The sequence below is a fragment of the Myiozetetes cayanensis genome, unplaced genomic scaffold (genome assembly GCF_022539395.1).
Source record: "Myiozetetes cayanensis isolate MyiCay16 unplaced genomic scaffold, myiCay2020 scf28, whole genome shotgun sequence".
Classification (NCBI taxonomy): Eukaryota; Metazoa; Chordata; class Aves; order Passeriformes; family Tyrannidae; genus Myiozetetes; species Myiozetetes cayanensis.
The window spans coordinates 2,806,587-2,829,948 of record NW_026087499.1 but is presented as its reverse complement, the minus strand read 5'-3'; the positions used below and the strand labels follow the sequence as shown (position 1 = coordinate 2,829,948).

Genomic DNA, 23,362 nt, shown 5'->3' with positions numbered 1-23,362 from the left:
AAGGCATGTTCATCTTGTGGTGTTGGGTCTAGTCCCATGGAATGCACCATTAATGGCATAAGGCAAGACCAAATACTCCCTTCACAAGCAAGGCTGGCAGCATCACATTATTTAACACATTAAGCCCAACCCAAGACATGAAAGTAGCAAGTCCTAATACAGGTCATTGCTGCACTACAATGATCACACACTGTAGAGGAAAGTCCAAGCAAAAAGTCTGATGCTCTGTAACAGGACATTTAAAAATAACTCTATTTGGAAAGGGACCTGGTTTGGAATATTTTCACACTTACTGCACATTTGTTCAGTAGATCAGAATCTGCAGTGGAGAGAGAAAAAAGCTACCAGAAGAAAATTCACACAGTCACAAGAATGTTAATATTTGCTCTGAAAGATCCCCTAGCCCTGTCCTGAACCTCTCCATGCCCACCCCTCCCACACTGTGGTTTTCTTAAGGCTGAGGGCACCCTTAAATGAGGTGGCTGAGGTGAACCAGCAAGGTGGCTCAGCGAGGATGGGGGCGAGTCACTGCCAACGTTATCCCCTCTGCCTCTCCCCACCCAGGTTGGAGATGTCGGCCGAGATCATCCGCCAGAAGGAGCTGGAGAACCTCCACCGCCAGAGGCTGCTGGCCGGAGACCCCCTGAGCCTGCACCCGGGGCTGCCCCCGGACCACCCGGCCCTGCGCAACGTGCACGACATCCCCGAGGGGCACCCGCTGCGGGAGGAGCTGTCCCGGCGGAACGCCATGCTGGTGCTGCGGCACAACAACACCCCGCTGCTGTCCCTCAACCCCGCCGTGCCCGGCGCCAGCTCCTCCACGCCGCCCAAGGAGCAGCCCCGGCGGGGCAGCCGCAAAGCCGCGCAGCACCGCGCCGAGCCCCAGGGCGCCGGCGAGGCCAAGGAGCCGGCGGAGCCCCGGGCGCGGGACGGGGCCCAGGACTGTAACGACGAGGAGATGAAGGACTCGGAGAGCGACGCGGACGTGAGCGACGAGAAGCCCGAGAGCCTGAAGGCCGAGGGCGGCGGCGGCGGCTCGGCCGCGGAGCTCAAGGAGTGCAAGGAGGCGGGCAAGGCGTGTGAGGGGGCCAAGGAGATGGGCGAGGCGGGCGCTGCCCAGAATGCCCCCTGCAGCTCCTCGAGCGCAGAGTCCCCCAGCCATCTGCTCGGCCCGGGCATCACCAAGGCCGAGGTGAAGTACCTCCCGCCGGCCTCCATCCCGCCGCCTCAGCCGCTGCCCTTCGGGTTCCCCTACACCATGAGCCCCTACTTCCACGCAGGTGAGTGCGCCAGGCACGTGTTTTGCAGCTCTTTTCCCCCCACACACCCCTCACCTCTCGTTCTGCAGTGTGGTTGCAAGTTTTGCTTTCTCGACTTTCCGTCGTTTTCTTCAAAAGGAAAATTTTGGGGGTTTTTTTTTCGTGTTAAATGTTGGGATGGGGTGCCCGGGGGAGGTGGTGGAGTGCCCATCCCTGAAGTTGTTCAAGGAGCGTGGCAGTGCTCTGGTCTGGTTGACAAGGTAGGGATTGTTCAGAGGTTGGACTCGATGGTCTTGGAGGTCTTCTCCAACCTAAGTGATTCTGTGCTTCTCTTCAGGGAACCAAAAACCTTCTTTTAATTAATATGAAGGACTTGTCTGTTTGCAGTGAAGTAAATCAAGGGCAAAGCAAAGCAAAGAGTGGCCAGCAGGGATGGAGTGAGCACATGAGAAGGGAAGTCCCCAAAATGATGGACTAAGGGATCTTGCAGTTGCTTGGGCCTCCTTTGGCATCTCGGGCAGACACCAGTAAATTACAGAGAGCTTCAGGGAGAGGCAGCAACAGCTATTAACAGCTGCAGGGAGCTGTCAGAGTAACCACTGCTGCGCCCCTTTTCCAGGGCAGAGGTGGATGGGCTCTTTCCCCTGCCTGTGGTGTATTGCTCGGTGTCACAGGCACTGGGATAGCTGGATTGGTGCCTGTTGGGTGGCACAGGCAGGCAGGGAATTCACTGTGGTCCCCACTGGCACAGTTCCTTGGGCAGCAAAGGCACAGCTGGAGCAGGGTGATGCAAAGCAGGGGGGTCTCAAAGCCTGGTAGCTGGGCAGGGCAGGGTGCCAGGAGCCAAAATCTGCCTCAGCTAATTACTTGTCTGAGCAATTAGCAGGAGGTGGGACCTCCTGCCTCATGGAGGAGGGAGGGGGTGTGGAGATGGCATGTGGGTCTCTGAGGCTGCCTGTTCTCCGTGCAAAGAGCGGCCGTGGCTGCGATCGTGGCTGCCCATCACTCATTAGAGCTGCCTTCCAACCAGGGAGGAGGAAGTGATTTTTCTGTGACAGGCAGGTGGCCAGGATGATAAATATTCCTGCTGCCTTGGGCTGCTGAGGCTTCCTCGCAGGAGCCTTTTTCTCCCGGCCATTAAAAGGGGAAAGGCGCGGCTCCGTGGTGCTCGTGGCTTGTGTGAGGCTCTGCAGGGAGGCCTGGGATGTGGATGGGTTTCCTCCCTCCCCCCAGCAATGTGTGAGTTACTGTAATAGGCCATTTATTATTATCACTTCGAATTTATATCACCGCCGTGTCTTGGGGCCCCGGCACAGATCAGGGCTGTGTTTCACTGCCCGCTTTTCAGGCACTTCTGATTTGTGGAACCTGTTCCAGGGCTGTAGGTCTTTTCCTGAGGGCTCTTTGGCTTCTGGCTGGCTTCACACGGTGCTGGGGCTGTTAATCCTGCCCGCCTGCGGGGTTCAGGCCCCGTTGTGCTCAGCTCCATAGCAAAACCTCTCACCTGAAAAGCCTTGGGAAGACAGGGCGTCTTGTTCGATGCAGCACAACGGGTCGATGGGGGAGCTGGGAGTCCAGCAACTGAAATATTGAGGGTTTCTATCGATCCAAGAGCTGCAGCGATCCCAGGGCGTGCTGGGGTGTAATGTGTGTCGGTGGAAAAACATGTTCCTCTGTGGCCCTTGGGGAGCACAGAGCACCTGAGGACAGACAGGCTGGACTGAGCCCACCTCTCCCTGGCGCCAGACAGTTCCTGTAGCCCTGTTCTGCACAAAGACTGCTCTTTAGGCCCGGAGGGATGTGATGTTGTGCCCTGCACTGGAGGCTGGAATGATAAAGTGACCACCTAAGCAAGGCAGGTAATGTGGCAGGCCAAGAGGAAGAGCCGAGAGGGAGGAGAGGAGAGGGGGTTGGGAAGCATCCAGCTGAAAATGACCCCTGAGTTTCAGGCAGTTCCTCTGGTCTTCCAGCAAAGGGAGGCTCCCCTGGAGGCAGAGAGCTGTTTTCTGTCCCTACTGGGAAGCATATCGATGAGGCAGCCGGAGCCGGGTCGATTCCCTGAGCTGCCTTCTGGGGATCTGGCGGCTGCTCGATGACCTCATCTCGTCAAGGTTTCAGCAGCCTTGCTCCCCTCCTCCTCCTCCTCCTCCCTCCCACCTCCCTCCTCCAGCCCCGTCCTCTGGAAAAGGTGAAGGATGGAGTGTGCAGGAGGCTAAAATCCTTCTATTGATCTGCAGTCTGGAGAGCAATTAACGCAAACCTTGCCGTGCCGCTCCGTGACCTCTCCGGCGGGAGGGAGGGAAGGGGGTTGCAGGCACAGGGAGAGGGGTTAGAGAGTGGTAGCAAAACTGATTAAAGCCATAGGTGGGCTGGCTTCCATGGGGGTTCGCTTTGTTGTCTCCCAGCTGGCACCTGGGTTGTCTCCTGCGATGCCAGGAGCACGGGCTGGGATGTGCGGGTCCCGCTGCAGCCCGGCTGGTGGATCTGCAGCAGAGCTTTTCCCTGGCTGGGACGGCCAGAAGGTCTGCTCCCCATGACCCCCTCCAGCCTTTGGCTTGTGTTCCTGGAGCAGCTGGATATGAGGAGGAGGGGAGGGGAATTATAAATGGATTGCAGCATGGGTGGTGAGGGCTTTTACGTGGACACCTGTCCACACGACACCGGCCTGGGACGATGGATTCTTTCCAGTCCCCACACGCTGGGCCCCATCTGGTGAAACGCTCCATAATCCATTACCAGCCTCTTGGACCATCATTTATCACGGGGCGAGACAGAGGAGGCCTGGCAGGGAATGGATGCTGCCCTTTATGCCTCCTCGCAGCCCCGCAGCAGCCGCTGACATGTCATTATTATAATCGAAGGTGCGTCCCTTCCAGCCGCTTGGCACCTATTTGTTATCATTCTCCGAGCTGCCAGAGCGGGCTGAGTGGATGCAGCCACGCACAGGGGTGGGAGCAGACGGTGCATTATCCTCCCAGGGAGGGACAGGAGGAAGGACAGGAGCCCTTCTGCTGTAGGGCACCGTAAAATTGGAAGGGACCGGTGTGCCCAGGGCTGGACCTGCACTCGTCACAAGCCAGATGCACACTGAGGTGGAGGGACCGCTGTAATCAGCTACAGAAATCCTTCTGGGGCTTGTTGCTGGTGGCTTCAGAGCTGAGGTGGGAGCAGAAGGGCAGGGGGACACCTGGACACCAGGCTCTACAACCCTGACTGCAGGGTGCTGAGTACTCACAACAGAACCGAGCCTTTGGAGATACCAAGGCTGAGCTCTTCTCCAGTCACTCCTTGATTTTTGGTAGAGAACAGGGGTGTTTTGCCACTAATATTGGTGGAAATAGGCTTCCACCCTCTAGATTTTACACTCTGTGGCACAGAAATTGCTAACAGGCCAGAACCCAAAGTATTGGTATTAACCTTCCCCCTTCCCAAGAATATTTCCACCAGTAATTCCCTGGTACAAATGGGAAGGGAAAACAAACTCTGTGTGAGATAAATATTTTGGCCCTATTATATTTCTCTGTGTGTGGGTATGTAGAAAATATTCCCATGCAGTGGATTCTGCCTTATCCTCAGTCTGGACACAGCAGGCTCTGTGTGTGTGTATGTTTGTGGGCATCCTGACCTCTCCCTTCCTCCTCCTGGGGCAGGAAGGAGACAAAGCAGAGAAAACCACAGAGGAGGGGAGGCTGCTGGAGGAACAGGAGTTGTTGGCCCAGCTCTGCTGGCTGTGCCAGTGATACTGAAAGTGATCCCTCATCCAGTGGGGTTCCAGGATTGCAGGCACCTGTGCAGGAGAGGGATTCCTCCTCTCTGCCAGCTGTGGGAGCAGCATCTGGGCTAAATCCCTGCCCATGCTGGTGGGGACTGACCAGCCCCTCTCTGTGCAGGCTGAGCTTAAACCCTGAGCATAGTTCAGGCTGGCTGGCGACTGGAGGGTTCATTCCCAAGCACTGTGTTGCTGGAATTCAGTCCTTGGCCTGCTTTTGGAATAAGGAAGTACCTAATTTTGAAGCAGTTGGCTGTTGCAGTCGGATCCCCTCGGAGATGCTCTGGCTGCAGATGGAGGTGTCTCGCCCGAGCACTGACTGTGCCTGGAATAATCTGAGTTCAGTTTCCCTTCCTCTGTTTACCAGGCTGTAGCCACCCTTCCAAAACGGAGGAAGAGAATTCCACCCCTCCCCTCACCCTGGAAAGAAAAATCCCCCCCCCAACAAAGTGACAAAAAGTGAGGAAAAAAAATAGCCCTCGGCCACCTGAGCATTTTGTGAATTTTAACACAAGCAGCTGAGAGTGTCTCCTGGAAGGTGGAATGTGATAGGAATGGGAATGAGGGCTCGTGTCCATCTGTCTGTCTGGTAGCTGGGGGTGACAGGGGGAAGGACAGCTCTGCTGGCCCTTGGGCAGTGGCTTCTTCCTTCACCTCCTGTGCCGATGGGCTCCTGCTCCCAGGAGAGCTGGTGGTTTTCTGTTATCAGACACACAAAAGTATTTGAAGGTTTTTCTGGCTGGAAAAAAAAAAGGTGTGAAGAGAGTGAGGAGCTGCCCGGGCTCTGGCAGGGCACAGGGGGGTGAGGAGGGAGCAGTGGGCTGTCCCAGGAGCAGCAAAAAGAGCATAGTGAGTCTGATCTTAGGCTGGAGGGGAGGGAACCTGTGCCTGTGGGAAGGAAAGGATGGGAAGGAGGTGTGAAAGGTCTGCTGGTTGCCCGCAGTGAGTGCCCTGAGAGTCCTGGGCTGATGCAAAGTGCTGGAAAGGAGGGCTGCAAAGGTGTGGCCGAGTCCCTGGAGCACGGTGGGGAGAGAGGGATGGGTAGAGCTGGCAAAGGCAGCAACTTCTGGGCAGGATCCCAGACTTGGGTGAAGTTGGAGGGACCACTGGAGCTCAGTTGCTCCAAGCTCCCTGCCCAAGCAGGATCTCCTGAAAAAACATTTTACTCTGGATTGTGTCCAGAGCCCTGGGGAGTTCCTGCCTCTCCCTGTGGCTCCAGCCAAGACATTCTGGCACTGGAGCTGGCAAACTTCTGCATGCACTGGCTGTGTGTGCAGGGGCAGTTTTGGGAGCTGTGGCTGGTCCCAGTGGCCCCTCTCTGTGAGGCTGCTGGTCCTGGAGCAATCAGTGCCCCTGGGGGATGCACATGGACTGCCCAGAGCTGTGCAGGGGGTCGGGGGGCCGTGGTTTTGGGTGAAGGAGACGGTGCTGTCACCTTCCAAGGAGGTGGTGGTGGTGGTGGAGCCCTGGGAAGGGCACAGAGGGTGAGGCTGGGAAGGGAAGCGGGAAGCTGGGAGCGGAAATGGAGTGGAAATGATTACATAGCGTCTGCCTGCTCCTTGGGCAGGCTGCTGTTGTTTTTAAAAGCATCTTATTGGCATGATAACTTCCTGTGGAGATCCTGTGCTTTTCCTGTTCCCTTGGATGTGCCTGGAGCTGTGGTGTGTGGCTCTGCTCCTTCTGCACCTCTGCCTGTGCCTGTTCCCTCTGGCCTGCTGTGTTCCCTAGGGAGTTGGCTACTCCTGGTTCTCTGGGCCTGTGGTCCCCACCATGACTTTGTTGGACCCTGCTTTACCTTGCAGGGTAGGACTGTCCCACCTGCTGTGGGCAGGGATGATGCTGCAGGAGGTTACAGCCACAGCCCTGTTCAAATCCATCAGGGAAAAAAACCCTAAGCCCACAGCACAGATAATTTTGTCATGACAGACCACTGGGAGAAATATTTATTTCTGGTAGTGTCCTTCTTCGTGCCCTGAAGCAGAACAGTTCATACCCCTCATAAACTCTCTACCTGATAATCCTGGGTAATCCACTCCCCATTTTTTATTTATTCCCCGTGCCTCTCCAGCTCCTCTCCGAGTCCCCTTTGGATTCCTCCCTGCACACACATCCCATGCTGTCAGGCACTGGCGATGCAGGGGGGTCGGTGTGGGGGGCTCCTCCACCTTTTTTTGGAGCCCATCACCTTCCTCGGTGCTGACAGGGCTGGGACCTGAACCGCCCTTGCGTTTGGCAGCGCTGACACCTCGGCTCGCCCCGAGCCCTGCTGTCCGTGCCCTGTCACCCATCACACGCCTGGCCAGGAGAGATGCCCGCCAGATCCCGGGGCAGAGCCACCCCTGGGATATTTCAGGCTGGGCTGGGTTGGAAAGGAGCGATTCCCACCGCACCGGGGGCCTGTTGTCATTCGGGGCACGTCGGCAGGAGAAGGGCTGGGGGAGAGGAACCCACAGGGCAAGGCAGAGTTTTCCGCTTTGTGGTGCCTGTGGAGAAACACTCCTTCAGGGTTTGTGTGGGGTTTTTTGTGTGTTTTTTTTTTTTTTTTTTTATTCTCTTCCTTCCCCTCCCCCCTATTTTTTCTCCCCTTGCAGCTGAAGAACATTAAACACATGAAATGCATTAGCTCGGATTTTTCCTTCTCCCCCTCGGCCCCCCTCCCTAAGCCAGGGACCTCCAGGAGGAAGAGGCCTATGAATTGACCCTGCCCAGTGCTTTAATTGACAGGTCATTAAAGATGAATGTGTGGCTGGAGAAAAATATTCAGATTGCAGGCTAGTTGTTGTCCGTGTGGGATTTTAATGATTTATGTTTCTTTCTCCTCCCCTCCTTCCTATTCCCCCCCCCACTCCCCATCCTCCTCGACTCCAAACAATCCAGGCACCATGGGAGGTCTGTTTCTGGATGGTGAGGAGAGCCCTGCGCTGGAAGACATCAGCAAATGGACGGTGGAGGATGTTTGCAGCTTCGTGTCCAACTTGTCTGGCTGCACCGAGTACACTCAGGTAAATCTGAGCAGGCTCAAGAAGGTCCCTGCAGGAGGAACATCCTCCCTGTGAGCCCCCTTCTCTCCCTGCCTGTTGTACTTGCACTGCCCCTCCCAGGAGGTGCATCTTGGAGCCCTGCAGGGCTTGAAGCTCTCTGGGTTTTTTTCCAAGGGGATTGCTAAACTTGCTGCTGGTGAAGAGCTTGAGAAGGCGTGTGATCAGTGTGCCACTGAGGGAAGCTCCAAGGGCTCGGATTCCTGGGCAGCTTGGGAAAGGATGTAGTGTGCTAAGGGAGGGGACTGGAAGTGGCAGAGGTAGAGAGGCAAAGGGCCAGAGTTCAGGACAGTTCAGCCTTTCAGCAGGGGCTGAGAACAGGTCTGGAAAAGGGAGGATGTTAATCCCATCCCAACATGCTTTGTTAAAACCACCTGGAAAGCCAGTGCTGCTTTGGAGCAAACAGCTCTGCTGGGGGAGAGGAAGGGAAGGGAATGTTTGTTGTGGAGACTGGGGGACATGTAACTGTCCCCAGGTGGAGTGACAGGGATTTGGGCTGTGCTTGGGAGTGGATCAGGATGAGTGGAGTGCCCTTCCACTGTGGTGTGGTGGTTTATCTGAACCAGGCCAGTGCAGGAATCTTTAACACCCCCCACCTCGCAGCAGGATCTCACCCATTTACACCTTCCACGCCATCCTGGTGCACCAGAGGGGGAGGAATCGAGAGCTGGGGTTCAGCAATCTCCCCAGTGCATTCCAAACAAAAGGTTTTAGGGAGATGGGAGCTGCTGCAAACGCCCCCCTGGCCGCGTTGCTTCGAGTGGGAGTTCAAGGCTTTAAAAGGTGATGTTTTTCGTGCCACGGTTGGGTGTTTAACAGGTTGGGGTTTTTTTTTACTGTGTGAAAATGAAAATGCCCGTGCTCAGGGGTGACCCAGCTCCATGGCTCTGAGTGTAGGACTGCCTGTGTTCCCTTCTCCAAACCCACAGCTGCCGGGGAGGTCTGGCACTGCTCTGCGGGCTGCTCCCGCCAGCAAAGCCCTGCAAGGTTTGGGTGGAATGCTGTGCATTTTAGAGACATGGTTCAGGCAAACCAGGAAAAAAAAAACTTCAGCAAGAAATAAAAAGTCGCCACGGCCTGGATGGTGTTCAGCTTTGTCTCTGCAGTGGATCTGGGGGACACCCAAGGGGATGCTTTTCCCAAGTTAAGGCTTTTTGTGGAGTGTTTTAGTGCCGAGCGAAGGGAGGATTTTTGGCTTCTGGCCACACTGGCTGCAGAGGAAGGGAAAAGAAACTGGTGTAGCAAGTTTTGCTGGGTCAAAAAGCAGCAGCATGTGCTGCAGCCCCAGCCCTGAGCTGCTCTGCTGGAGGAGGCCAGCAATAAAAACCCCACTTGGCTCCAGCAGCCACTGCCAGGCTCCAAAGGGATGGCTTCAGGCTGTGGTTCTGCTGCTGGAAAAGAAGATATTGGGGTAAATTTAACCCCCTCTCCCATAGTGGTTAGTAATAGAAACACTGTGTGTGAGCCATGGCATGGAGAGAGGGCAGGATCAGCCCCACAGCTCATTTGGGGGAGCATCAAATGTGAGCTGGGGCTGCAAAAACGCTGAGGGGGTGTCGATGCAGGGAGGAAAGGCAGGTGGGGTAGCAAGGAGAACAAGGAGCTGAGTGACACCTCCCAGAGCTGGTGGCTGAGTTACCAAATTTACTCTTGAAATGGAACCTCCTGGTGCAAATAAACACCCCGAGGAGGTTGTTGGGAGCATCCCCTGTGCCGTGTGTGAAGGATGGAGCAATAAGACCACACAGCCAGACCTTAACCTTGCTAACAGGACACATATTAGGTGGGAAACTCTTGCATGACCCTGTCATTTGGGATAGATAGAGGCAAAACAAAGGTGGTTGATTTTTTTTTTCCTTTTTAATAACGTGTTAAAATGGTGCAGTTGTGCATGGCTGGAGGTATTAATGTGTTGATGTGAAACTGCTGCTTTCTGAGACTGTACCAGCCCTGTTGCCATTTGTGTGTGCACATCACCAGGTCCTGCTTCCCTCAGCTGATGGGGAGAGGGGAGAGAGCCCTGACATGGTTAATGGCACTGCCTGAAGGCCAGGTCACCCTGTAGGATCCTGCCACGCTCCGTGGTCCCACTGGGCTCCCTCCCTCAGCACCGTGGCACTGCAGTATTTCTCAGTACCAATACCAACTATTTATTAGTATTTATACTAATAAATATTGCAAGATTTATTGGTATTGGGGGGGAAAAAAGCAAAGGCTGAGTGTTAAAACAGAGCAGTGAGGAGGAATCATCCTCCCTGATCCCTGTGGGTGTGCTGGGAGCAGGATGGGCTGCACTCTCCAGGCTGCTCGAGCGTTCTAGGGGTGGTGGGAATACCTGAGAGGCCAAGGAGGAGACAGGAAAAAAAAAATACAGAAGTGTTGCACATGAATCCAGCTGACCTGCAGCATGTGCTCCACAGATCTGTTTATGTATTTTGCCTGGAGACTGTTTGGGAATTAGCAGCTTTGAGAAGGAAATGCATGAGCAATCCATCCCTCCTTTTCCATGGCATTTGCCTCACTGAGGACCGCAAATACTTTTGGAGTCTACTGGGTCAGCTTTTCCCCAATATCCACACAAGTGTGAGTGACCTAGGACTTGCCAAAATTTAATTTTTCCCCCTGTTTTCTGCCCTTTTTGGGGTTGGGACCCCTGGGCGTGTCACTCTTCTCAAATCTGCTGCCAAACACTGGGCTTAGAGTTGCACTTGGGGCAGCTGGTTTGGGTGCTAAACCTGGGATGAGAAACTTCACCCCCCATTCCAACATTAAGAAAAAAAAATGGGGGAAAATGACCGTAAACACCTCTGGTGTGTAAATATGGCCTGACCTCACTCTTGGAGCTCCCCTTTTCCACAGTGCCCTCCTGTGCCAGGGCAGGACAAGGGCACCAGGTGTGTGTCAGTGGCATTTCTGAGCCTGGACCTGTGCTGTGCTTCCCTGCAGGTATTCCGAGAGCAGGCCATCGACGGAGAGACCCTGCCCCTCCTGACAGAAGAGCACTTACTGAACAACATGGGGCTGAAACTGGGGCCTGCCCTGAAGATAAGGTCACAGGTAGGAAAAAAAAAATCTCCTCTGTGGCAGCAGAAATTGTCCCCTCACCAGAATGGGGCTGTCAAGAGACAGGGTTTGTTGGATATCATTTATCAAGCAATAATTTGTGTTGCGATTCTGTCTCAAGAAAACTCGATCCTGTCCTTCAAAACGTTCCATATCCTCACCCAAATCCAGTCACAGCTGTTTCAAAGGAAGAAATGTCTCAGCTGTTGAGCCTTTCCCTCCCCAGTGAATAATGACCCAGCTCTTGCCCTTCTCTGCTGTGCCAGGAACAGGCCTCTCTAACATTTTTATCTCTTGCCAGTCATAACTTACCGGTCTTGCTGATTTGGCTGCACTGGAAGTGCAAATTGTAGTGGTTGCATTAGTCCAGTTCTCTTTTAGGGGACTGTATTTCCTCCCCAGCACAGACTGGTTTGCTGTTGTGCCTTTTTAGCCATGTTTCTTCTCAAAATACATTTTTTTCCCCCCCTCTATGGTTTTGTTCCCAAGTCCCTGCCCGTAGAGCTTTGCTGTCCTAAAATGACTTTGCTGTTCTCCTGCCTCCCTCACAGCCAGCTGTGGTGATTTCCATTCCAGTTGCCTCCATTTCCCCTCAGTGGGACTCAAATCTAGGAGAACATCATCTCCACTGGCTTCATTTTTTTTTTTTTCTATTTAATGTTCAGGAAAAAAAAAAAAAAATCCCTTGTGACACATGTAAAGCACAGGCTGTGCTGTGTATTCCCTAGGGAATCGTGCCATGGAAGTGGCTGTGACTTGCCATGTGCACAGGGACACTCACACTCCTGGCACGGGTCCCCCAAACCCACAGGGCTGTACATTGGTTATATTATGTTAAAACAATGAGAGCAACTTTACTACTTTCCCTCCAGCCCTCCCTGTTTATGAGGGGGCTAATAAAAAGGTTCTGTGGGCAATTGTTCCCCGTGGGTCGATTCAGGAGGAAATAAAACTCTTTATGTTTCTCAAAAAAAAAAAACCCAACCAAGAGGACGTCAAATAGCTCTCAGACATCCCGAGATGGGCCTTGGGGTGTGGGGGTGGGGGGAATATGAGATATGGGCTGGAACTGGAAAAACCAGCTTCAATTTAATCAATAGTGTTTAAAGGTCTATAATAAGGCACGGCTGGGGGTGGGTAAGTGGGGAGCACTGATGCTGCTCGCTGAATAATGTGGCAGTTGTCTGGGTGGAACACCAGCCTGTGTTTTTGTTTAAGCTCAAATGTGAACCAGCTGTGGAGGTGCTGGAAGGCTGTGGGGCCTTTGGCCCTTGCTGGGAGGCAAGAGCTGCTGCAGGAGAGCTGGCTGGGGCTGCAGGAGGGAGAGGTGCAGGCTGAGAACTGCCTGGGCAGGGAACAGCAGCCTCCCTGCAGCAGGATTTTTGTTCTCCCTCTCCCTGTGTTGGTCCCAGCCCCCCCCTTTTAGGAGCAATTCCTGCTCTTCCAAAGTGGACATGGTGTGCTGTGCCATCAGCAGGAGAGCACTGTCCTGTCCAACTGTCCACCCTGTTAATGCAAGGACTGAAGAGGTTGGAATCAGTCAGCCCTTCTCTCCTGGGGGTGTCCCAGCACACCTTTAGCCTGGAAAATGAGGACTCAGGGCAGAGCTTGTGGCTCCAGCAGTAAAACAGAGCTGGAGAACACAGGACAGAGCCCTGCAGGAAAAGAGGAGGAAGCCCTTGGTTTGTCTTCGAGGTGGATTGGGAATGGTGGTGCTTCCTTCCAGCGATGCAGCAACAGAACCACAGAACGGTTTGGGTTGGAAGGGACCTTAAAGCTCAGCTCATCTCATCTCTCATTCCAACCTCTCTACCACAGGCAGGGACACCTCCCACTAGACCAGGTTGCTCAGAGCCTGGAACACATCCAGGGACGATGGGGCATCCACAGCTTCTCTTTATTTGCAGTTTGGATACAACCCCTGACCTTACCCACGAAAACCCATGGGATTCTCTAGGCCGTTTGTGCGCGTTTTTCACCCTCTGTCGTTTATCCCGCAACTCTTCAATTTTTTTTTCCCCCTCTCCTTTATCCACAGGTGGCCAAGCGAGTGGGCAGAGTGCTGTACATGGCAGGCTTCCCCATGGCTTTCCCCCTGCAGCCCCCCGGGCTGCGGCCCCCGGAGCGGGACGTGCCCACGGCCGAGCTCCGGCCGGCATCCACGGGCAGCGTGGCCTCCCCCTTCGGCAGCGGCGTCCCCTCCTCTGCCAGCCGGGGCTCCCCCAAGCAGGAAAACGGGAATCCTTCCCTCCTCCCCGGGCTCAGCGACACCGCCAAACCTCCGTCCTAACTGCGGGGACGCCTCCAGCTGCTTCTGGGACTTTGGGGATCCGGTGGGACGAGCCGAAGGATGCGACGCCAGAGCCCTCCCCGCCGGCGGCGCGAGACGCAGGAGTGAGGGAGGAAAAGGGAGGTTTTAATTTGGGTTTGGTTGTTTTTTTTTTTCTTTTTGGGACGAATTTGCTTTTTTTTTGTTTGTTTGTTTGTTTGGGAGAATAAACAACACAGAGAAGATTTCAAAACTGTAAAAAAGAAAAAAAAAAAAGATATAGGGAAGGAAAAGAAAATGATCCAAAGATGTCGTGAGACAACGCAAGTGAAGAGAAGGATTGTGGAGGATGGCTGCAGCATTCCTGTTCCCTTCCTCACCCAGAGATGGAGAGCCCTGCACAGGGAATGAACGCTGTTCTTTGCCTTCAAAGAATCCTGGCTGTCAGGAACTCCTGGGTGTGACTCCAAGCAGGGAAGGGGAAGGGGTTCTGCTCCTCCCAATGGTACTCAGCACCCCTGAGCAAAGGAAAACAACCCATCAAAAAATAATTTAAAAAAAAAAAAAAAAAATCACACCAACCACCTTCCCAGATCTCTCCTCCTCCCTGGAAACTGTGCTCAGTTCCTCATTCAGGTGTCTATGCATCTCTAGCGACTTTGAAAACAATACCAAAGACAGACAAAAAGGAAAAAGTAATAATAAAAAAAATAATAATAAAAAAGAGGAGTTAAAAAAAAAAAAAAAAAGGCAAAAAAAAAGAAAAAAAAAGGCAAGTTCCCGTCCATGTTTACTTCCGTGCGGATGGTACGGCACCGGCTCCGTGCTGGCCTCTTCCCTGGCACGGGGCCCTGCCAGCACACAGGAGAATGGACTCTGCCTGTGCTCCAGCCCTGCAGAGGTGTTCTGGTTTATTTTTTTTTATTCCCCATTAGATGTTTTGTTTCAAAGAGAAGAAGGCGAAGAAGAAGGAGGAAGCGTGTGCTCGGGTGGGATGAAGGCTCCCAGCCTCCCTCCTCACGCGTCCAACAGACTCATTTCTACATCTGGGGTGGGGTTGGTTTTGTTGTTGGGTTTTTTTTATTTTTTATTTTTTTGTTCCTAGGGTTGGATTTTGTTCTTCTTGAAAGCCTTGTTACAGAGGTGGATGTAGTTGCACATTCTGGCCTGCTGTGGACCATGAGACAGAGCCCTGGGACGGGGAGGGGATGCTGGGGGGGTGTTCAGGCTAAAAAACAATGGGCAGAGTTTTTACTACTGTGAATGAGCTGGGAACTCCTGGGGGTGACCTCCTGTGACTTGTACAGTTGTGAACAACAATCACATGTGGTACTTTTCTCTCTCTCTCCCCTGCCCCCCTTTTTTTTTGTTCGTTTGTTTTTGGTTTTTTTGGTAAACGTTGCACGTGCTACCGTTTTTTTCTTACAAAATAGCTTGGTGGTACATTAGCTTCTTTATATTGTAAAAAAAAAAGGAAAAAAAAAAAGTCATCATCCATCACATCACGATAAAAATGCTTTCCAGCAATCAATTTAAATAAAAAAAGAAAAACACTTAATTTACAAATGGTACCTGGCTTTAACCAAGAAGTCTCTCTCTCTCTTTTTTTTTTCACTGCGGCCAGTGTGGGTGTCCAACAAGACACAAAAAAATAAAAGTGTATTTTATATTTAAATATTCTTTTTTAAAAAAAAAACATCTTGACCTCTTGTGGTGTGCAGGTTGCCTGGAAGGGCACGGGGAGGCAGCTATCACAAAATGGAAGTGTTTCCTGCATTATTAGTTTTGCCTTTCCTTATTCCTGCCTGCACGGTCTCCCCAACCCAGGGAACTTCAGTTTGAAGTCACCTTCTGTAGCACACTTAGAGCCAGCCAGCCTGAGCTGATAAAGGCTTCCATTGAAGCTACCAAGCTCTGAAACACACTGTGCCATCCTTAAGACCTTCTTGGCAACAGGGTGGGTTTTGGTGAGGACCCCAGAGCAAGATAAGGGGTGACAGGGGTGGTTGGTGGACCAGAGGGGAGGAACCTTAGCCAAAAAAACCTTGTCCTTCCCTTGCTCAGCTCACTTGGCAGGAGCTGAAACTGAACCCTGTGCTATTTAAAGCAGCAGATTTTTAATGAGGGCTTTTTTATTACCTCTGCTGAGCAGTTTTCACTGGCCTTGACATGACCACAGTTTTATTGTTACCAAAAACATAAGTGGTAGAAAAAATCTGAGAGTCCCAAGTCGCGTCTCTGCCGCGTCACTGAGTGAGTCCTCGGTGGCACCTGGGGCTCCCACCCGCCGTGTTCCCGGCTCTTACCCCCTGCTCCAGGTGCTGAAGGCTCAGGGAGTGCAGTCTGTAAGGGGTCAGCGTGGAGGGGAGGCTGTGAGGGAGCTCAGTCATCATCTGAGAACGCCAGGTCCTCCACGATGTCCTCCCCGCCCTGGGCGAGCTGTTCCAGGTCGGAGCGCGACATCCCTCGGGGGCAGCTCCTCTGCTTCCCTGGCCCTTGGGAATCCTGAGCCTTCCCTGCCTTCCTCTGGGGGTGGAGAGAGAGAGAGGTGTAAATCCTGCCTTCCTGGGAGCCAGCGTGAGGCGAGTCAAGGCAACTCATGACTAATTAATCCCAGACACTCATTAATTTATTGGCGCCGCTGCAGCTCCTGGAGCGCGGCAGGAGAGCCCTGCAGGGTGTGGGTACAGCACTGGCTCTGAGGTACCCGAGCCCTAACTGGTACACCTGAGGCAAAAACACACAGGAAGAACTGGGGGGAGTTGGTACAAGACAGGCAGAGCCTCCAAACCTTCATCCCTGCAGGCTCAGGTCAGTCCTCCCTCACTGGAGGTGTCGGGCTGGGCTTGGAGAGCTGACAGGAAGGAGCTGTCACAGGTACCAGCAAACCATTCCATGGGCAGGGACATCTTCCACTAGACCAGGCTGATCAGAGCACTCTCCAAACTGGCCTTGGACACTCCCAGGGATGGGGCAGCCACAGCTTCTCTGGGCAACCTGTGCCAGGGCCTCCCCACCCTCACAGGGAAGAATTTTTTTCCTAATATCTAACCCAACCCTTCCCTAGAGTCAGTGTGAAGCCATTCCCCCTTGTCCTGTCACTCCAGACCCCTGTAAATATTCTCTGTCCATCTTTCCTGCAGGTATTGGAAGGCCACAATTAGGTCACTCCATAGCCTTCCCTTTTCCAGGCTGTTCTTCCAGCTTGTCCGAGTTCCCCAGCAGGCAGAGAGGGAAAACTCTCCTCCTTTCCCCTTCACAGCACTGTCAGAACACGCACCAAATACCCATCTATTCCTGGTGCTGGGGTTTGGGTGTGCTTGCCAAGCCACAGCCATCTGCCACATTCTAAACCTGTCAGATTTTGCTCTCTCTTGGACTCTTTTCCCCCTCCCCAAACCAGCAAAGAACAGTGCACACAGGCACTTCTGTGGCTGCTCCCCACAACCACACATCACACTCAGAGGCACAGCGAGGAGCAGAACCCTGGCACTCTGACACACAGGCCTCAGCAGTGGCACAAAACCCAGTAGAGGAGCCCCACAGCAGCCCCTGGCAGGGGCAGCTTCCCCCTGCTCCATCAGCTGAGGGGCTTGGCAGGCACAGGCACGACCGTGGTGGTCGTGGCAGGGGATGGAAGGAGAAGATAACGCCCTCCTCAGCTGCACAAAGCCTGGCTCGGTGTCCAGCACAGCCCTGGTGACAGAGCTGGCAGCTTTCTCATTTAAAGAAAGCCATTTAGAGCTGCTTTCTGGCCTCTCAGAGCACACTGACCTGGCAGCCTCTCACTCCAGTGCCCACCACTCACCAGTTCCAACTGGGCAGCAGCTACTAATGGGCAGGAGTGACCAGGACCAAGCCCAGAGGCTGGTCAGGGGTTCTGTGTCCACACACTGTCCAGTGCAGAAACCCCAGTGAATGCAGGGTCTTGCACGTGGTCTCCTGTCAGTCCTGCCCGGGGAGGAGCTGCAAGTAAAGGGTTACCCTGTGCAGCACCCCGTGCCCCAGGCATGGCTCAGATGAAAGGGGATGTGCACCCTGCACGCCCCACCTGCGTGTGACCTGCAGGGAGCCTCCAAGCAAGGTTTGTGATCTCCCAGCAAGGCTTCTGTACCCCACTGGGGTGGGCTGGAGTTCGTTTGAGCCTCGCTGCAGGAGGCTCCTGAAAAGAGATGAAAGGGACTGGGGGCTCGTTAGAGTGAGGCCTGAAAAGATCTTTTAACCCTTTCTCTCCTTGGCATAACTCAGAACTGCCAGGCCTCCCTGCCCAGGGCGTGTGTCTGTGTGTGAAGTCCCTCCTGACACCCTCAGCTCACAAAAGAGCAAAGGAGCCTTCAGTCACCAGTGCTGTCAGGAATTCCCTTCCCCTTTGCCCAGCTGCTCCACTTACCATCTGACTCACTGTCTTCTCCCAGTTCTTCCTCATCCTCCTCCTCGATTTCGTAACTCCCTTCTTCGTCGTCATCATCCTCACCATACTCCTTGCTGCTCTCTTCTGAGCTGTCATCTGATGCCTGCTTGGCTTTGCCTTTACCTGCAAAGCATTTTTACTGGGTGAATGGAAAAGTGAGGAGCAGCACACGTGCAGGGAGCACATTCAAAGGGCAAAGAGCTCAGGAGTGCCAGACAGGCACTCCAGGGGATATTTTCTCCACATTTCTCACACGTGTCTCCCCAAAAGCCACGTCTCTCTTGCACCAGAGGCCCAGAGAAGGATGGATTTAATTTCAGAGGCACCTGCTAAAGGCCAGGAAGGCCAGGACAAGAGTCAGAGAAATCAGCTCAGAACCCACAGCAGGGTTTTACTGCTAAAGCCCAGGATCTGCTGCTACCTGGTACTTACAGAGCACCACTGGCACAGCAGCCAAGTGTTCATCTTAGATCTGCCTGCCCTGCTCAGAGAGACAGGAAAGCTGGACAGACTGAGGGGTACAGTGAGAAGAAATGAGCCTGCTGAAAGGAGAGGGAATAAATCCCACAGCTGAGAGCAGAGAAGGGCTGGTTCTACTGAGAGATGGTGCCTGTGTTACACCCACCTCCACCTTCCCTGGTCAGTGCAACTGAGCACAGAAGGGTTCTGTGCACATCTGGTTCAGGACACCCCCCTAAACCTCTCCTAACTTTGTTCCCTCTGTTAGTCACGACAAAAATGTCTAGGAACAGGCACTGCTGCTGAAAATTCCCTCTGCAGATGGCAAGCTGGGTCCAAGGGAGCCTGGCAGGAAGGGTTAAGAGCCTCTGGGTGCTTGGCCTGTGGGAAACCATCCACTTCTGAGCCTCTGGACCCAGATTTCTACTCATGCTGCAGTGGGGGAGTGCTTCTCCCCTCTCCACCAGGCTTTTAAACGACAGAACACAAGTCCTTGTACAGAGGGAGCAGCAGAACCAGCTGCTTCTTGCCTCCTTCCATCCCTGAGCTTACATACTGCTCAAGGACCTATTTATTCACACTTCAGGCTCTGCTTGGAACCCGCCAGTACATCTTTCTCACTCTGTGGTCCCTGGGCCACACCACAGAGCCTATTTTTTGTCCCACCCTCCCTGCCCAGCAGCTGACCTATGCTGCTCACTGAACTGGAGCCAGAGCCATCAATAAGCTGGCTGCCAGCATTCCCAGCTCCCTGTCACCACCCTGTCTGCTCTGCTCTCACCCATCTGTCAGCTCTGCCAGCACAGTTCCCCCCCTTGAGGGATGGGAAGCCACATCCCACGGCTGGAGCTCCCAGGCACTGCGAGCTCTGGCTCCACAGGAGATGGATTGCAGCGCTGTCCACTGCACCACATCACAGTGATGGGCACCTGAGCAGCTCAGGAAACAACCCAGGGCACGCTCTCATCCATCAAACACCGGCCAAAGCACCACGAGATCCGGCAACCAGCTGAGCCCAGAGGATTCGGCAAACCAGGTGTGGGCAGGGATTGGGTCATTCCTGCCTGCTGTGACACAGGAATTTACTGAATTTCCCCAGCCTCCTGCTCAGCCCCTGCCTCCCCTCACACACAAGTCCCACCATTCCACCTCCTGAGGCACAAGTGCATCAGTGAGACCCCAGAAGACAGTGCTGGGAGGGGCTGCAGGGAACCACTTCTGCCCCCCTATTCCTCAGCTCCCAACAGCCCACAGCAGGAATTTTCCCACTGAGAAAGGGCCACAGTTCCTCTGGTAGGAAATGAAAAGGCCTGCCCTCTCCCTCCACACCCCTGGCCCCCACCAGTCTGGCATTAAATTGATGTAATATGATTAGGCGAGGGATAAATGAAGAAACCTGTTCAAGTTCATTAAGGCTCAGCAACACCTAATGTGGACAGATCACTCATTACTGCCAGGCCCGGAGAGACGCTCCCTCCTCGCCTTTAATTGCCTCATGACGAGGCAGCCCAGCACCTCTCCCGGAGCCATTAATGATTTCCAGCCTTGCCTTTCCTCCCAGCTGGTAAATGAGAGGAATGCAGGTACCTGCCCACCCCCCACAACAGGCTGATCAATCCACGCTCTTTCTCCCCCCCCAAGCTCCTGGTTCTTTGCTGCTCAGGTGCTTCCCAAAATGTGCAAGCTGGGTATCTCCCTGCCTAGATCTCTGCCATGAGCTGCTCAACGTGTCTCTCTTGCAAGTAGTTTGAGGCTGATTCAAGATGAATTGAAGTCCTACCGTTGTCCCAGACTCTCCTTTTGCCTCTTTAAAGGAGAGGAGATTGTTATGCCTTCAATCTCACAGGTAAAGAAGCAGCAAAGACACAGACCACAGCAGCTGCAGGGCCTCCCAAATTCCCTTGCATCTGGCCACCCAGGAAAACAGTGCCCACAAGCACAGGGAAGTGCAGCACTGGCTTCTCTTGACAGTCACTGAGTGCAGAGCCTGGCTGGGAACATCTCACACCCCACACAGAGCAAGAACAAGAGCTCATTGTGTGCGTCTCCCAAGACACAGACGCTTTTCCAGCCTCCCTGCCCCTTGCCCACTGTGGAGTCACAACACTGCCAGAGGGGACTTCACCCTGTGCCACCACAGCTCCACTGCCCCCACCCAGCACCTCGAGACCCATGTGGGGCTGAGCACAGTGGCTCCCTGAGATGGAATATCCCTTCAGGGCTGTTCCCTTCCTCCAGAAAACACCCTGCTAAGGACAAAGGCTAAGGAGAGGTGGCTGGCCCGGGAATGTTGGAAGGCCAAGCCCACCACTGGCACTGCAGTGCTGGTGCAAACTCAGGACTGCACAGCACAGCTGTGGGACCCAAACAGAGCCCTTGGATATCATACAGACCTCAGTGCATTCTGTCACCGTGGATGGCAAACCCTCAGAGCTGCCAGAGCCTCATGCACAGATGGCACAGCACAGGCCCAGGGTAAAGCCACGCCTGACACGTGGATTGCAAACCTTTCTCTCTTTTGCTCCCCCCTCCCACCCTTTGCCAGATCACCTACAAAAAAATCCCCTGACTTCAGCCTCAAGCCATCAAACTTCTCCAAGCTGTTCTTCCTCCTGTGCCACAGATGCCTGTGAGGGAGAGGATGCTCACCGGTTCTGTGGCACGTCCCAAGGTTTATCCTCACACCTCACCCTGGGCCCAAGTCGCCCTGTTTATGAATGACAACGCATTTGGAAAACCTGGGGCATCCCAAACATTCCAAATTACAAGAAGAACGTCCAGGTTTATCCTCAAGCTCTGTGGTGAACTCCTCAGGCAGGTTCCACAATTTACTGTGGCCCTCTCGTGGCCACAGCCAGAGGGTGACATCACCCACGCTCTCCAGGTTTGCTGGGCTTGTCAAGAATACTTGGAATGTCAGTCACCATCAAGTAAATCAATCAGAAGTTCATGCAAGGAGAGGATCAAAGATCCTCCTGCAGGTAGCCAGCCCCTACCATGCACAGAACCTCTCCAGCCAAACATCCCTTGCTTTTTGGGCTCTCAGGTTGAGGTCAGTGTGTGAGACAAAAGGAAAGTGCCAAGGGGATGAGACAGGTCATGCACAGAGAAAGACTAATGCAGGGCTAAGGCTTTAAAATGAGATGGACTGACAAAGCAGGAGAGGGAGAGGAAGATAAAAGCCTCTCAAACACCATCATCCTGTGGCTCTCCCTCCCTACCAAGTGTAGCTTTTGAACCCACCATGGCCATACTGACCCACATCAGATGGAATTCTGGACAAGGAGAAGGCAAGCCCAGCCCCAGCCCTGTACCTTTTACAGAGAATCCACTATTCTCCTCATCAGAGTCACTGTCCATCTCAAAGAGGTCCTTGAATTCCTTCTTATCTTCCTCCTTTCTTTCATCCTGCTTCTTACGCCTGATTTCTGGGAAGTTCAAGTCTTCAAGCTGGAAAAAAAAAAAAAACCAAACCAACAGTAAGAACAACCTTAATTTGTACTTTTCAACACAAAATACAGTGTTTGGACTGGCTTTGCCCAGCCTGCCAAGCCCAGCGAGCTTGCAGGCAGCACAATCAAGACAGACTGTGCTGGTCACCTCTGGAGTTCCACCAACACCAAAAAGCTGTGACAGCCACACCGAGGCTGCCTTTCTGGGGGCAGATTTCAGCAGGGTTAGATGGCAGGGATGCTAAAAGGTCTGCCTGCACCCCCCATCACTCGCCCTCGTGGAGATCAATGGGCCAAGAGCCCCCTGCTGCAGACAGCCAATATCAATGCCATTAAGCACTTGCCATTGACACCACCTCACTGCTCTTTACACCTCTCCGGAGGGGGATTAGGGGGAGGATTTACTTGCAAGGGCTCAGGCCAGCAGGGCAAAGATAATCAGAATGCAAATTAAATCCCAAGTGCTCTGGGAACATCAGCTGCCCGCTGCCCTGCCTGGCTGCACACCCCCTGGGAAGCACTCAGGCATTAGCACACATTAGCTTGCTTGGAAACATTCACCCCACGAGTAATAACTCATTTGTGCTCCCCCCACACCCCCTCAGACCACCCCTCAGCCCTCCTGCGAGCTTCTCCCCACGGGAACAGCAGGGAAGCACAGCCTGTGTGGAAGGGCAGCTCTCAGCAGAGAGAGAGAGAGAGAGGAGGACGGGGATGGGGAGAAGGGACAAGGGAGATGGAGATGTGCATTTGCTCCCGCAGCCAATTCCAGCAATTTCTCCCAGCCTGTTTCACGGTTATGGTCCCCAGCTGGGCAATATTGATCCTGGGAGCTGAGCACTTACAAGCAATAACCTGCAGCATCGGGATGGAGAGTCAGGAGCTGGGCAGAGAAGGGGAGAGGGGAACAAATCACCGGCCACCATTTGCAGGGGCCTAATTTTAAATCATCTTCCCACCTGCTCTTTTTCCCCACTTGGAGAGGCCTCTGCTCCCACTGGCCCTGCTGGGAGGGTGTGTGAAGGGAGCAGCACAGGGCTGGCTTTCCAAACTGCAGTCATTTCATGCCAGAGAGGAGAGACTTGGGAAGCAAAATGCAGCAAGGGCAGTGATCCAGGGGCACTGCCAACCAGCTGCCCTCAGCTGACCCAGTGACAGACTGCCACCATCCCCTGCAGAATCACAGAATGGTTGGGCTGGAAGGGACCTAAAAGATCTCATTCCACCCCCTGCCATGGGCAGAGACACCTTCCACTAGCCCAGGTTGCTCCAAGCCCTGTCCAACCTGGCCTTGGACACTTCCAGGGACAGAGAGTCCTCAAGCCCAGCAAGCCCCACCACGAGACACCCATTCCAGAGGCACCCTACAGTTTTGGGTGACCATCAGTACTGTCTGAACTCAACCTGAGCACATTAAAAAGGGCCTGGTGTTGAATCCTGCTGAGTGGTGCTACCTCCAGCTTTGAGACACCCCAGGACTGCACCTCCAAATAAAGGCACCCAAACCCCTGCTTGGCATGGAGTGATCACAAAGCAAAGGAATGAGGCTTGCACTGAGCCACAGCTCAGAGATACGGGCTGTGCTCATCACACACAAGCAGTAATTAGGTAATTTGGGGGCCAGTCTTTTAATCCCCAGCTA

General features: G+C 53.7%; 2 protein-coding genes across 2 annotated transcripts in view; one reads left to right on the top strand and one right to left on the bottom strand.

Annotated features, from left to right (window-relative positions):
- The window catches only part of SAMD11 (sterile alpha motif domain containing 11), a 107,708-nt gene extending 93,561 nt beyond the window's left edge, over nucleotides 1–14,147 (top strand). The window contains exons 11-14 of the mRNA XM_050322220.1: nucleotides 565–1,280; nucleotides 7,906–8,030; nucleotides 11,013–11,123; nucleotides 13,168–14,147. Of these exons, the coding sequence (XP_050178177.1) occupies nucleotides 565–1,280; nucleotides 7,906–8,030; nucleotides 11,013–11,123; nucleotides 13,168–13,419 (1,204 nt within the window). The 3' untranslated portion in view covers nucleotides 13,420–14,147. The remainder of the gene's footprint in view (nucleotides 1–564; nucleotides 1,281–7,905; nucleotides 8,031–11,012; nucleotides 11,124–13,167) is intronic.
- Nucleotides 14,148–14,308: 161 nt separating this feature from the next.
- The window catches only part of NOC2L (NOC2 like nucleolar associated transcriptional repressor), a 37,717-nt gene continuing 28,663 nt past the window's right edge, over nucleotides 14,309–23,362 (bottom strand). Inside the window, 4 exon segments of the mRNA XM_050322221.1 lie at nucleotides 14,309–15,907; nucleotides 15,909–15,924; nucleotides 17,789–17,932; nucleotides 21,583–21,718. Coding sequence (XP_050178178.1) covers nucleotides 15,781–15,907; nucleotides 15,909–15,924; nucleotides 17,789–17,932; nucleotides 21,583–21,718 — 423 coding nt within the window. The 3' untranslated portion in view covers nucleotides 14,309–15,780.